Source organism: Manacus vitellinus, unplaced genomic scaffold, assembly GCF_001715985.3.
Source record: "Manacus vitellinus isolate BGI_N305 unplaced genomic scaffold, ASM171598v3 scaffold_26_pilon, whole genome shotgun sequence".
Classification (NCBI taxonomy): domain Eukaryota; kingdom Metazoa; phylum Chordata; class Aves; order Passeriformes; family Pipridae; genus Manacus; species Manacus vitellinus.
In genome coordinates, this window is record NW_021939960.1 from 10,636,296 (window position 1) to 10,650,541 (window position 14,246).

Here is a 14,246-nt window from a genome sequence, read left to right on the forward strand (position 1 = left end):
GGCATCCTGCAAAACCTGCTCTTACACAACAAAACCTATGTTTTTCCTCAGCCCAAAGAAGGAGTCTTAAGTCAATCCTCAGTACTCAGGGGAGCCCTCACCCCACACAAGCATCCTGCCAGAGCTCCCTTCCCATACCCTCACACCAGGGAAAAAAAGGGCTGCAGCAACCAAAGAGAAAAAAAGCCAAGGGCCAGGCTCCCCCTTCCCCAGCCAGGGCTGGGTTAGAGTGGCTGAGCAGGAACAGCTTCCCGAGCACAGAGGGAGCCAGGATTGGCCTTAATAAAACTAGGACAAGGAAGAAGTCTGACCTTCCAGAAAATGGTGCTATGTTTGGACTATTCCTGACTAGTCACTTGAAGCTATGGACAGTTTATATTTCAGTTCTCAACTATTCATGTTTAAAAAGTGAAAGGAACTTTGTACAAAACTGGGCATTTTTTTTTTTATTGCTTGCAGAAGGAGGAAATGGTGCCCATGGGGTTGTCTTTGCATGGGCAGCTTTCCAAGGCAGTTGATAACTGATATCGTCAAAAGGCTGTGTTCTGTTGTTTTTAAAACATTTTACATTTGTTCAGATTTTAAAAGCTGAAAAAGCGTTTGTACTGGAAAGGAAAAAAAATAAAGTATTTCTCACTGAGGTTTCCAGAATCAAAATTACTTGTGTGGCTTCCAGAAATGACAAACTCGGAGATTATTTACACTCACACACGGCAGTCAGGGAAGGACAAGGCAGATGCCAGACTGGAGGCATTATTTATTATTGCTATTAGTCAAAACCACTCAAATACCCAACATCTTCCATCCACCTTAATGATTTGGTGGGCAGTTTCACTCCACCAGCTACCAAACTGCAGGTAGCTGGACTGTCTGGGAACTCTGGTCATACTGGAGGTAGCAATAGCTATGCCAGAGGCTCATCAATAAATAAAACAGTGATCAACCACCACCTCTGAAAAAGAGCCAGGCTTTAGAGGGGTTACAAACATTAGAAGAGACTCAGCTTACAATAGTTTTAGTTTAGCAACTGGAGGTTTTGTAGAGTCAGAGCTCCCTTTTACTCCCTTTAGCCACCTGAAAAGGGGTGTCATGACCTCTATTACAAGTGCAAAATGCCTGAGCAGCAAACGGGGGAAGAGGTGCAGCTGGAGCATTCAGTCCTGGCAAAGGACACAGAGGAGAGCCCTGGGTCAGGCCTCCACAGGGAATGGGGTTAGAAGAAGGCATCCAAGTCAACATCAGGCAGCACAGGTCTCCAGTAGGAAAAGTGGCTGTACTCTGGGCACGCCAGACCAGCTCTCCCCCTCTGTTCCAGGGGAGGGAAGATGAGCTCCACCACCTCCGACAGCCGCTCGTACCTGTGGGGGTAAGAAAGAGGTTGCACTGGGGCTATTGGGCATTTGTTTGCTTTTCTACACCCCAAGATGCTCCCCTGGGTTACAGCGAAGTTATCCCGAGGATGCTGAGGAATAAGCACATCGCTTACGTTGACTTGTGGTTCTTGGTGAGCTCCTGCATCAGCTCTCCCCTGGGGTTGACCGTGAATATGCGGCTCTCTGGCAGCCCCACTTGCTTGTACGCGTAGACATCCTGCCCAGGAAGGCCAGCATGGCATGAGAGCTGCAGGAAGGCACCACCACCCCCCTGAGCCCTCCCTCTGCCCCAGGAGAGCCGCTCACATTGGGCCTGTTCCCAAAGGCTGCGTGGAAGGGACATCTCGGGGCAAACAGGTTTTGGATGTCCCTCAGGCAGGTGATCTTGAACACCTCTGGCTTCTTCTCAATCACCTCCCTGCAGCACAAGACCCATGGTCAGAGTGGCATCAGCTGGCCAGGAGTGAGGGCAGCGAGGCTGTCCGGGGCTCAGGGAAGTGATTTGGAAGGCAAGAGAGGTTTTGCGCATCAGGAGTTGCACCACAAAGCTCCAGGGAGAGCAAGCAGCTCTCCTGCTGCCTCACACAAAAGGTATCGTGTGCCAAGGAGGGCAGAGCAGTCTGAGGCTGGGACATCCCTCAGCACTGAGCTGGGGAAAGGGGTGCTGCCCCCAGGGACGTGGGGGGTGCAGGAGAGGACACAGTACCTGTGGAAGGCAGAGAAGAGGCTGCTGGGGGCGAGCAGGATGGGGCCCCTGGGGAGGGCACAGCCTTGGTCATTGACCCATTCGAGGTAGCCTTTGGTGACGTGGGCCATGCCTATCGCCCTGGCCGAGCAGTAGAGGAACTTGTAGCCATTCCTAGAGAGAGCACAGGGAGCCCCTCTGAGCCGTGTCCAGGGCAGGGCATTCTCCTGCTTCAAGGGGGACAGTACCTGGCCTAAGCCCAAAGCAGTTCACCCCTTCAGCAACCAAGGTGGTTCCACAAACAATGCAAATGCCTTACCCAGAGACCTGGGCTAAGCCCAGTCCCCACCTGCCTCACACTTGGGGTCCCTGCACCACCCTCCAGGCTCTCCCCAGCAGCCACAGCCACCCAGCTGCACAGCACCCACTGCTGCTCAGCACCCACGCACCCCGACAGGACCCCCAGGCAGCACCTCCATCCCACCGGGCTGCCGGGGCATTAGGGGGGCTGTACCCAGCCCTCACAGGCCTCCAGGGCAGGGCAGCTCAGCCGAGGGGGTACCAGGGTGGCCAGAGGCAGCCGAAATGCCAGTCATGTCCCTGCAGCCTCAGGAGCGTGTCCCTCCCAGGGCCGGGATGAGCCATCCACGGGCCCACAGTGCCTCTCAGTGGCCACAGAGGCCAGGGACTGAGCTGGAGGCTCTGCAGGGACCCACTGCTAGTGTCACCTTTCGGGGGTCTCATCCCCTCGGCTCTGGGAAGCAATCACTGGGCACCCAGAGAAACACCAGCACCGACCCGGGGCTGGCAGTGCTGGGGACTCCCCTGCCACCACTCAGGTGTCACCCTGCGTGGTCTCACCACCACTGCTCAGCTACACCTCCCCAGCAAAGATTCCACCGACACACTCCTGCCAGGGAAGGCAATGCCAGCATCTGCTCCCAGGGGGCCCCCTGCTTTCACCCCCCAGCACCATGTAGGCAGCACAGCAGCCATCACTGACAGCAGGTAACGAGGCCATTCTGGCCAGCATCAGTGAGCCCTGGCTCTCACTCCATCAATTTCCCACTTCCCCTTGGCCTCAGTTGATCCAATACCTACAGGTGGATTTTGTGGAAGAGTTTAACAATCCCATGATGAGTCCAGTCTTTACCCAGATGAGGCAAGATGTGCCCCAGAGCATCCGACCTAGAAGGAAAGGATACAGGGTGTGATCCAACCTGGTGGGTATCCATCCCCAGCACCGTGGGGTTTGTGGTCTCTCCTGCCTGCCTATGCAAGCCTTTAAAGGACACTTTCCCCTACCAGGGGAAAACACGGATATTGGGGTGGCATAAAGGCCTTTTACTTGGTGATGGTGCCGTCGATGTCCGAGATCACCACCTTGTCATCCCAGTTCCACAGGTAGATGGTGGCCTCGCAGCGACACGTGCCCTGGTACTGAGTTGTCACACTGAATGCCACCTCGTTGGGGCCATCCTGCAGATTCAACCTTTCCTGTGGCAGAGGAGCAGCAAAAGTGTTACAGCAGCACCAATTCACACCAGACCAAGACTTGCCAGAGGCCAGACTGCCACCCAGCCAGGCCAGAGACCCCAAGCCTGTACAGGGTGGCCAACCAGGGCAAGACACTTGGAGGTCAGGAGTAGAGAAATCCCTGTTTAAGGTTGTCTCACCCCTACACACACACAGGCAGTGAAGGCAGAGGAGTAAATACATACGATCTGTTCGGAGGAGAGCCGCAGGGATTTCTTGTAGGTTGGCAGAGGTTTCTGAGCAGGGGCCTCTATTGCCAACATGTGCCCAGAGTGCAGGGTCTCATAATCACTGGATGAGCTTTCTTCCTCCTGCCTACACAAAGAAGGGAAGATCTTGCTGGACTGGGATCAGCCGGAGTCTTAACAGAGCTTTTTGCCCCCTTATATTAGATAAATTTGGGAATAACTGGTCACTTAGGAGAAGAGATAAGGAGCATGCAGACTTGTGAAGGTGACCTGGGAGGGAGGCACTCACCTCTGCTGAGCAGAGTCAGGCTGCAGCATCCCCTCGTTGGCTTCCCCTGGCTTTGGCTGCTTCTGCAGGCAGAGAAGGGTGTGCTGGTTTTGGCTGGGGCAGAGTTAATTTTCTTAACAGTGGCTGGTTTGGGGCTGTGTTCTGGATTTGTGCTGAACAGTGTTGATAACAGAGATGTTTCTGTTATTGCTGAGCAGTGCTTACACAGAGCCAAGGGCAGGAACAGGGGCTGCTTTGCTTTTCTTCCACTTGGAGCAGAGATGCCAGAAGAGAGGCAGCAATGCTCTCCCTGCCTCCACGAGGACACTGCCCATGGCAGAGGAAGCACAGCCTGGTGCTGTGGTGGGGCAGGGAGACCAGCAAGCACACGTGGTACCTGGGGACCTGGCATGAGGGGCACGTGGCAGGATGGATTACAAGGTCTGTGTTACTGCATCACCAGGCCTTGTTCTGCTGCTCAGGTATTAACAGACCCAAGGGGACAGGAGCAACCTTCAGAAGTCACCTTGTCAGGTCCTGGATGTCCTCATATTCAGCCCCAGGCCATCCCCAGGACCCTGCTGCTCCCCTACCCCCACCTCTGCCAGTCAGCAGAATGATGCCTGTCCCCTGGGGACATGGTTGTCACATCCACTGCCACAAACACACCTCCTCTGCTGGGAATTCTTTCCTCCTCCAGAACCACCACCTTCTGCCTTTCTTGGGCATCTTCTCCTTCACCAGGTCGTCAATGATGCTCTGTGAACATGGCAGAACATGGGATAAAGTCAGTTCTCATCCCAGGGAGGCTCAGCCCAGGATTCTCAGGCCCTGCTGAGAATCATGGCCAGAAAATGTGTCATACCACTGACCTCAGGAATGCTCCTGTGGAAAGCCTGCATGGAAAGGACCATGGGACCAGCCACTGCCCAGTTGTAATACCTGGAAAACCAAGAGGGGTGGGCACATCATCACTCCTGGAGCGAGAGCTCTTTACAGATCACCAACCTGCACCACAGCCAGCTCCCCTCTCACAACTACTGCAGTACAATCACGCTCTGGGATGGAGTCACACTGCTACAGGAGGGTTTCTGTAGGGGCAAAGGGACCACACTGTCCATCGTGGGATGAAGCAGCAGGAAGAGCAGGCCACTCACTTGTTGTTGATGAGTATGACCAGGTTCGGATCATTGACAAGCATTGGATTCTCAACAAACTGCTGGTAGGAAACCATGTGCTCCAGGAACTTCTCTGGTGGGACAGAGGCTGTGTCATGCCACTGGTGGATATAATGGATTTTGGGGCTGCAGGTTCCCCCTCCCCTCTCACCTACCGTGAGAGATCTGCTTGCTGCCCCTCAGGCCCCCGCACAGCGACAGGGCGACCGCGGGCGCGGGGTCACAGTCCGGGGGGCTGTCAGCAGGCAAGCTGGGTGGCAGCTGGACACACACAGGGTTGCTGGGGTCTGTCACAGGCCTCAAACTCTGCTCTGTGCTTCTTCTTTTGCTGTTAGTGACATCAGACAATAGTTTTAAACATACCTCCATCCTTTGTGCCAAGGGAATTGCTCAAGAAGGTCTGAGCTTGGCCAGCTGGGGCAACTCATACCTCCTGGGGAAACAGAGAGCCACCTGCTTCTCATCCAGGTTGGAGAGGTCTTCCAGGTTAATGTCACTGGGACCCAAGTGAGGACTTCTTTCGATGGATCCTCAATGCACAGACAGGAGAGAGAGAGCTTAGCTGAATCACCTTTCCAACCATCCCAACATCTATGGAGACAGTAACAGTGTTTTCCTCCATCATATCCATGTACCATACAAACAGGGCAACCATTTTCCTACTGCAAAAGCTGCCTTAAATCAATAGCAACAAAAGTACCTCAGGACACCTACACTGGCATAATCCTTAAATATACTGTCAAGGGGAGGAATATAAATGCTTCCCTGAGATTTTCCCCTTGACTTGGCATGTTCAGGATAAAGACACAAGTCAGGCCAGGTGGTGCCAGACACTTCAAGTTAAGGTATGGCCTGTATTGCTGAGAAATCTTCTAAGCGAGCACAGGCAGAGACACCCAAGGATGGACTTCAGGGAACATAAGGCAAGAAAGCCTTCCTGGGAGCTGGGTGGTCACTGAAAGCTGGAAACTTGAGGGATGAATCTTCAAAGCAAAGGAGTTGGTTGCACACAGAGAGGGCAAAGCAAAGCAAACAGCACACCTGCAATGCCCAGGGCAGTCATGAGGGAGTTATAGTGAATGAATAACCCAGGCCCTCATCTGAGACAGGCACCTGCAGGCTCAAACACCATTTCCAGCTGCACCAGCCACCCTCTCACCTTGGCTCCTCTGCCTCTCCCGCTGGTGCTCAGGGCCCTCTGAGCCTGCCCGCCTTCGAGCAGTGGCTCCCTCAAAGGGCTCCACAACCGGCTGAGCCTCTGGCACAACACTCCCATCTTCCTCCTGGTTCTCTTGTGGGACTGAGGAGGCCCCCAACAACCTTTCTGCCCCCCCAGCACTGGGGATGCTGTTCCCATCCTGGGGTGCAAGTGTTGTCTCAATAACAGACACAGCTGAGGAACAGGGTATGTCCTGAGGTCCTGCTGGACTTGGATTCCCTTCCAGACTTTCAGAGGTGGCAGCAAGAGGGGTTGCCTCATCCACTGGGAGCATTGTCGCAGAGATGGAGGTTCTTGCAGTAGCAATGGTCTTCGAGGACTCGGCTGGTTCAACTCGTTCCAATTTATTCACCTCAAGGAAAGCAAAAGGACAGGTTTGAGGATGGGAAGTTGCCCAGAGCATTAGGCAGAGGGGGACAACTCCCCGAAGGCTGCCTGGCCACAGACTCCTCCGCTTTCTGCAGCTGCTAGAGAAGATCAAGAGCAGGGACTCACCTGAGGGAGCATTCCCCAGGTCCACTGCACGTGGGATTCAGCCCCTAGAGCAAAACTGTCCTGTGATCTGACCTCCAGTTCAGAATCACTTTTGGGAGAAGATAGATGGCTCAGCATGAAGCTGCAAGAAGAGAAAGTGATATGGGAGCTTACCAATACCACAGCCCCATGCTCTCCTATCAGCACAAGGACATTTAGGACCAAGAACCCCGTAAGGCTGGTTTCCCATAAAGTCAGTTCTGCTCCATAAGACTGTCACTCACAAAGGACCAGGGCCTATGGAAGCTGAGGCCCAAGGAAGCAAAGTGCTGTGCCAGCAGTTGTCCAGGGCAGCTCAGGAGCACAGAGCCCTGGGCATGCAGGTTTCTCACATCTGTGACCATGACCACAAGTGTCCCTCATGGCCTCTGAGCTTTCCTCCAGCCACACCATATCAGGCCAGGAAAACCCTCCTCTCCTGATACCTGCAAGTCCTTTTCCTGTACCACGTTCCTAGCCATGAGGCCTGTCCCCTGCTCTCAGCAGAGCTGAGCAGAACACCTTGCCCCTGTCCATTACCTGTCCGCAGAGCCCAGCTCCCCGTCGGAGTGCGGGTGCATCTCTGGGGACTGCAACAACAGGGTTTCTTCTTCGAGGGCACCAGTGAAGGATGAACACCCTGCACCACTGCAAAGGGGGAAAAGGGTCAGTTGTGCTACTCTCAGGCACCTCTCCAGAAAGCTGGCAATACAGCTTCACCATTCCCACTGGTTTCCTACTCCAGAACAGGTTGGGCTCCCCTTGGAAACACTTTCCTCCTGTTCCAGTACTGCTGGGCTTCACCAAGTGAACCCACGGGCTTGACCCACCTTGCCCAGACCAAGCAGCTCACCCTGGGGCTGGCAGCTCGCACAGCTCCTCCATAGGCATCTCGCCTTTGGTCTCATCAGAGCTTTCAGACTCTGAGTCCAACACCTCCTTCCTCTTGGTCTTTTTCCTGCGTCGCCTCCTCTTGCGCTGGGTCACTTCAGCACCGGTGGCCTCCTGCCCGTGGGATGGCTGGACAGAATCCTTCCGGCTCTGCTCCATGGGGATGGGGGACGTGCAGAGGCAGAAGGGGATGCTGTCCTGCAACAGGGATGGGGAAAAGCTCATCAGCTCCCTCCAGCATGCTCCTTTCCAGCCTGGCAGCTCCTTGCTCTCGCCTATGGAACATACTCCACCAGCACAACCACCACCACTGAGCCTGCAGCTCACAGGTCGTTTTGTGGCCTGGCCTAAAAGGAGAGGGTTTGTACATAAAACTTGTAAATAAAAGAAGGCCGATCCAGCCACAAGCTAAAGACATCTCTAACATGGGCAAGGAGAGACAGGCAGGAGATGGCACCACGAGACCAGAATAATAAAGGCTGCAAATGGGACTCAGCCCTCTCCTGCTCCCAAACCCAGCCCAGGCTAGCACTGATCACGAGTCAGGCTGGGAGAAGAGCTGCCAAGATTTCTGGAAGCCACAACTAGTCTTATCCCACTTCCCAGTGGAGTGGGCAGCCTGCCACAGCCTCTGTCTCATTCTCATCCCTGTTATAAGATCCCTCAAAAGGCCAAGCTCCAAGATATCTGCCTGGCTGGCCAGCAGCCATGCCCATTGATGGAGACCAGTCTGGGATGCAGATATGTGGTCTAGTACTCCCTCAGGGTGCTCCACTGCCCTGGCCCTCCACACTGGTTGAAAGGTCCTTTGAATAGGAACCTTTCCAGACACAGAAAACATCAGAAGGGACAATGGAGTCACTCTGTGGAAGAGCAGCATTCCAAACCTGGTCATTCCACCTCAACTCTGTACTTCCACACAGCAGAACACAGACCTGCAGCACCTCTGCATCACCGACCTCATTCTCCTCTGACTCCTGGACAAAGAAGGCCTCTCCATTGTCTCCCAGCTTCATGTGCAGATCCACAGGCTCCCCATTGATTTCAATGTCAACCTAACAAGAGGCAGAAGCAGCCTGTCCATCCAAACCCACTCATCCACTGGAGTGCAGGGGCACTTCCCCAGGGAGGGGCTGGGTTGGAGTTGCTTGCAGGGCTGACAGCCACACAGCCTTTGAGGCAAGGGACCACTCCCAGATTTCCTGGGAAGCATAGTCATTCCTGGAAGAGGATGGGTTCCATTAGGGGGCATCACCTCCAAATCTTGGCAAGCATTCCTCTCAGTAGGGCTCCCGTTCCCCTCAAAGTTTTTCCACAACCCAAGGGTTATAGAAGATACAGGGTATGGAGACAGAAGAGAGGAAGCACAGCCCCATGGAAAGGAACCACTTACCACCTTCTCCCTGGAGCGCAGCACTCCCAGTTTCCCGAAGCGCACGTGGAATGGGGAGCACTTGAAGGAGTTATCGGGCTGCCTCACCACCACCACATCGATGCAGCCTGTCAGGGTGGCAGGGTTCAGGTCCTGGTACAGCTCCTTCACCGTGACAAAGACGGACTCAGCCAGGTGCCCCATATAGTTCATGGTCTGAGACTGCAAGGGAGAGACAGGAGTGCACTCAGGGAGGGGAAGAGAACTCCAGCAGTAAACATTTACTCAGTGAGTAAATGGCTGCAAACACAGCCCCATCATGGGCACAGGTAAGCCTCTAGGGAAACTAAGGCAAACACCTGAAGGGCCAGGGCCTTCAGCCAGGGCCTCTGTGAGCACCAGAAAACAGGACAGAAGCCAGAGCAGAGCATCCAGCTTGGAGAAGAGATGCCTTTGCCATGGGCTTACACCATCACATCTGCCCCTTGGAAGGGCACATACAGCCTCACAGCAACACTGTGCAATCAAGCTGTCAGCATCCCCCTCAAACAAGAATTTGATTGGCAGGAGACATCCTGTCCTGCACTGTCCTTAAAAATTCCCAAACAACTCAAGGCAGAGAGGTGGGAAGTTCGAGCTGCTGCATACACCACACATTCCCTTTGAACAAAGTCCAAACCTAACATTTCCCACTCGGAAGGGAAGGCATCGTGGAATTGGCCAGACATGACCCTTGTTCAAGCCAGAACTCCCCAGTCTCCACATCTTGGCCCCTGCTACCACCACCCATCTTTCCAGGGAATCCCAGCAAAGGGGCTGTGCCGCCTGGAGGACGCCCGGACAGCTCTGCCACAAGGCTACACTCTGAGGTTGCACAGCTCCTGGTTTTCACTAGCAAGAACACGTGGAAGGAAAGCCTTGCCTGCTTCCTGCTCATCCCCTTGCCCACTCACATCCTCCAGCCACTCGCTCCCTGAGTGGAGACAACTCCTCTCCACCATGCTGGAGGCCTGGCTGTAAAGCTGGAGAGCCAAATGGTCCATGCTGGGCTCACAGCACAGCCATGCCTCCAGCCACACAAGGTGGCACGCATGCTCTCATGCAGCGCCTCTTCCTGCACAGTTCCACCACCGGTAGCTGCCTCTGGTCAACACGATGAAGACCCAGGATTGCAAATCTATGTCGGGGTGCTGGGTCTTGTTCCCAGGCCTCGGGCCAGAGGAGCTCCTCGCTCCATTTGCTCAGCACTCAGCATCAGCAGGACAGTGGTTGTGGTGTCAGCACGTCGGACCAGGGACTGGGAACCATGGAGGCCGAGCCCAGGTTCCCCAGCAGCCAGCTCTGCAGCCCACCTTGTCCCAGGCAGAGCAGGAGGGCACAGGATGACCATGGATGATCTAAAGGAAAGCTCTTGTGTTGGCAGCACAGCCAACATGGTGTGGTGTCCCCAGGGGCTCTCAGCACAGCCCGCAGTGCACACTCAACCCAGGGTGGCTGGGGAGAGTTGGTTCCTTACCCAGAGGGATGAGGACAAGCATGTGCCACCCGATGAGCCCTCTGCCCCAGCAGGTACCCAGCCTCTCCGATCTGTTTTGCGCAAGCTCAGCCCTGTTCTGCTCCCAGACATCCCTCTTGGAAGGCCGTCTGTGTGGGCAAATGCGGTTCCTGCTCCATGCTCCGTCCCCCACCTCTCCCTGACAGCTGGGAACATGTCCAAAGCCCAGATCCTCCCCGGGGAATGATGGCAGGGAAGTGCTAGCCAGCTCCCGAAGCTTCGGTGCCTCCATCAGCTCTGCTGTGAGTGGGGCCAGGGTCACGGGGCCACCACCAACCTGCTGAGCCCAGCTTTCCCAGGCATTGCTGCCGGGGCTGGCAGCCCTCCAGCTGCCTTCCCTGTTGTGCTGCAGGGCCTGGCAGCAAACAGGAGAGAGCTCCTCGATGCATGGGGGGGATTTTTGGAGGAGGAAAATCTGGCTCACCCCAGTGCTCCCGGGGCAGCGCTGATGGCCTCCCCGCTGGGATATACACTGACACAGACCTAAAAAGTACACAGAGAAAATCCTGGGCAGGTAAACCTGCATGGCCCATAGGATTTGGGGTGGGGGCTTGGAAATTGGCCCCAGAAACAGCCCCACACTGAGCATCACCATCATGGTGAACACAGGGTGCGAGAGCTCAGCAGCAAAACGTGCCAGAGCCACATCCCCTGTGCGGAGCTGCTGTCCCCCCCGGCCTCAGTGGGCAGCTGCCCCCTCCCCAGGCATCTCGTTGCTGGGGACCACTCAGTATGGCTCTGGTACAGGTTTCACCGAGCCTGACTCCCTGTGGGCCTCCCCCAGGACGGCTGGAGGAAGGCAGGGGATGGAGAGAAGAGGCTTCTCCCCTGCAGGCCTCAGCTCCCCCACGGATGGAGCAGGCCCGTTAGGGAGGTGAAAGGCAAGTTTTACTCTGGAGAGAGATTAAGAGTTGGACAAGAGCAAGAGAAAGGGTTTTCAAGTCACATTCAATAAGTAACCCCCTAGAGGAACGCGGCAACTCGAGCCCTCAGCCCCCAGACCAGCAGGACCGCAGCCCTTGCGGAGGGGTCAGTCCTGCCCCGTGGAGGCAACACCGCTCAGCTCCACCTCCACCGCTGAGCAGCCTCCCAAAACAAGCCGGGTATTTTGCTGACACCAGCCTGCTCTGCTGCTGGGCCACCCTGCCCACATCCACACTGCCATCCATCCAGCCGGGACCTTCCCCGTTACCCGGGCAGCCGCTGCGCCTCGGAACCGCTCGCCCGGCCCAGAGCGAGCCCCGGGGGCCGCTCCCTGCGCAGCGCTCACCCTCGGCCCTGCTCTCCCCGCCGCTTCCTTCCTCACCTGAGCGCGGGGAGGGCCCGTCTCCGAACTACCGCAGGCCCCAGGGCGTCTCTCCCGCCGAGCCCATGAGGGCTGCTGGGAATGCGGACGGGACCGGGGAGGCAGCGGGTACCGGGGTGTCCTCCAGCAGGCGCGTGTGCTCCGGCAGCGCCGGGCACAGCTGCCCATGGAGACCCTCCTGCTCCAGCCCACCGTCCCGCAGGACACGGCCACATCTTAACGGGGCATAAAGGGAGCGCTCCTCTGCCCTGTGTCATCTCCAGCGGGGTGGGAAAGGAGAGCGCACTGAAAGGAAAGCAGCAGCTTGAAGAGAACTGAGGCTCCCTGGATCTCAGTGGGGAAGCGATGCAGTGGGGAAGTGATGCAGGAATGGCCAGGTGGACTCAAGTGAGAAACTGAGGTTGGTGGGGTTTTTTTATGCCCCCCCAAAAGTGTGGTGACTCCCACCACACTGTGACTCTGGCACAGGGGTGTGGCTGGTGCGGGCTCTGCCCTGTGGCCACCCAACCCCTGTGCAGCTGATTCTCCAGCACCCTCTCTGCTGGGTTTTGGAGTGATGGGGATTGAGTGGTGGCAGCTCCTGGTCTGCATAAGACCTGGTGGCACTTTGGGGATGAAGGGCCTTTTGCTGGTGTGTGTGCAGGGCTCTCCCACCCATCAGTTGTGGAGCTGACCTTGCTCCATGAGAGCAGGGAAGCACCAAAGCTGGAGGGTGGCTGCTTAGGACCTCTTTAGTCCCTGAGAAGAAGGGTCCAAACCACCCTCATTGGTCCCAGCCGATGGGCTGATCTGCAGAAATGCCACAGTTCATTCCCAGGCAAGCTCTGTTACCTCCCTGTGCCTCAGTTTCCTCAGCTGTGCCATACTGGTAAGGCTGATGGCAGTGGGAGGGAGGAATGGAGATCCCCCCCATGCCCATCCAGTTCCAAGAACAGCCTGGACATGAGGTCCCAGACCCAACACGGGAACTTTCCTGAAGGCTGTGACAAATCAGCTGAGGAAGGAAGCCTGTTTTCCAGCAGCTTAGTGTTTCTGAGAGCTCTGCCCCTCGGTGAAATTGGATTGAAAGCAGCTATTGTGGGTGGCCAGGCACGGCTGTGGTCCCCGAGGAGGGTGGGCTGGCACTGCCACCAAACCCCGCAGCCTGTAGCCAGGTCACCAGGCACTCATGCCTAGTGGGGAAGGAGCCTGCTGGAACCTCCATCAAGACACTTTGGGATGTGACGCCTCAGGCACTTTGTCCTTAGACTAGTGCTTGGTGATGCCACCACAGTGGGTCTCACCCAGGGCAATGGGTTACACCCTGAACACCCTGGGGCTGTAACACAAACCCCAGGGCTGGGACACAAAAGCAAGGGCAGATCCCGGCTGCAGATGCCTGGTAACTAGTCAAAAGTGCTGCAGAGGACATTTCAGCACAGGACACCATTTCTTCCTCAGCCAGCTGAGTGCATCACCAGGTAAGCGTGGAGAGGGAAAGCAAAGCCAGCAGGAGCATATGGGCAGCCCAGCCTTGCTGTGGCTCCAAGCCACCACCCTCTGGACACAGGAATGAGCTCCTGGCATTCGGGCACTCTGCAGAAGTACCTTTCCCATCACTTACCTCCAAGGCTCCTTGTCCAGCTGTTTTTTCCCAACAGCCCTTACACCTGGCTCCCGACACACCGATCTTTGCTCATCCCCCATGCCCCTGCAGCAGATCCCCAGCTGTGCCATGGCTGTGCTGGGTGATGGCTGTTCCTCTCTCCATCCTACCCTTCAATCTGGCCCCAGGGCCTTTTACTTCCCTCTTCTTTCCTTCTTTCTCCTTCAAAAGCTTAAAGCACTTTTAATTGCCATGGTAATTTTTTGCAAAACCATAAAATTATCCTTGGTTCCTGCCAGCTGCTTTTCATACTCCCTCTTACTCCTCCTTACTCTTTTTTGGAAGATGAGCCCTGCAGTTCCATCACTCCCTGGGCTTGTAACCCTGAGCACCCCAATTTCTCTGCATTCTCTGCCTCCTCCCACAGGAGCTGCTCCAGTGGGGAGAGGTTTCTTTCTCCTTTTGGGAACTCCACAACATGCAGATGTTTGCAATGACTCTTTGCAAAACAAGACAGATTTTTTCATTAGTCAACTGAGATGCAGTATTTTCAGCGCCTTGGATTCCACAAAGCTCA

The 14,246-nt window shown here is 55.7% G+C and overlaps 1 protein-coding gene across 1 annotated transcript; it reads right to left on the reverse strand.

Annotated features, from left to right (window-relative positions):
• Positions 1 to 894: 894 nt before the first annotated feature.
• LPIN3 (lipin 3) lies at positions 895 to 11,992 on the reverse strand. The gene is given in 20 exon segments (XM_018073861.2): positions 895 to 1,358; positions 1,487 to 1,598; positions 1,601 to 1,791; positions 2,080 to 2,232; positions 3,160 to 3,246; positions 3,407 to 3,555; positions 3,780 to 3,909; positions 4,072 to 4,133; positions 4,720 to 4,809; positions 4,923 to 4,992; positions 5,208 to 5,301; positions 5,384 to 5,556; positions 5,659 to 5,758; positions 6,388 to 6,799; positions 6,943 to 7,063; positions 7,501 to 7,608; positions 7,814 to 8,049; positions 8,811 to 8,906; positions 9,245 to 9,445; positions 11,901 to 11,992. Coding segments are annotated over 19 exon segments (2,721 nt in total). The 5' UTR covers positions 9,437 to 9,445; positions 11,901 to 11,992; the 3' UTR covers positions 895 to 1,213.
• Between the last annotated feature and the right edge of the window lie 2,254 nt (positions 11,993 to 14,246).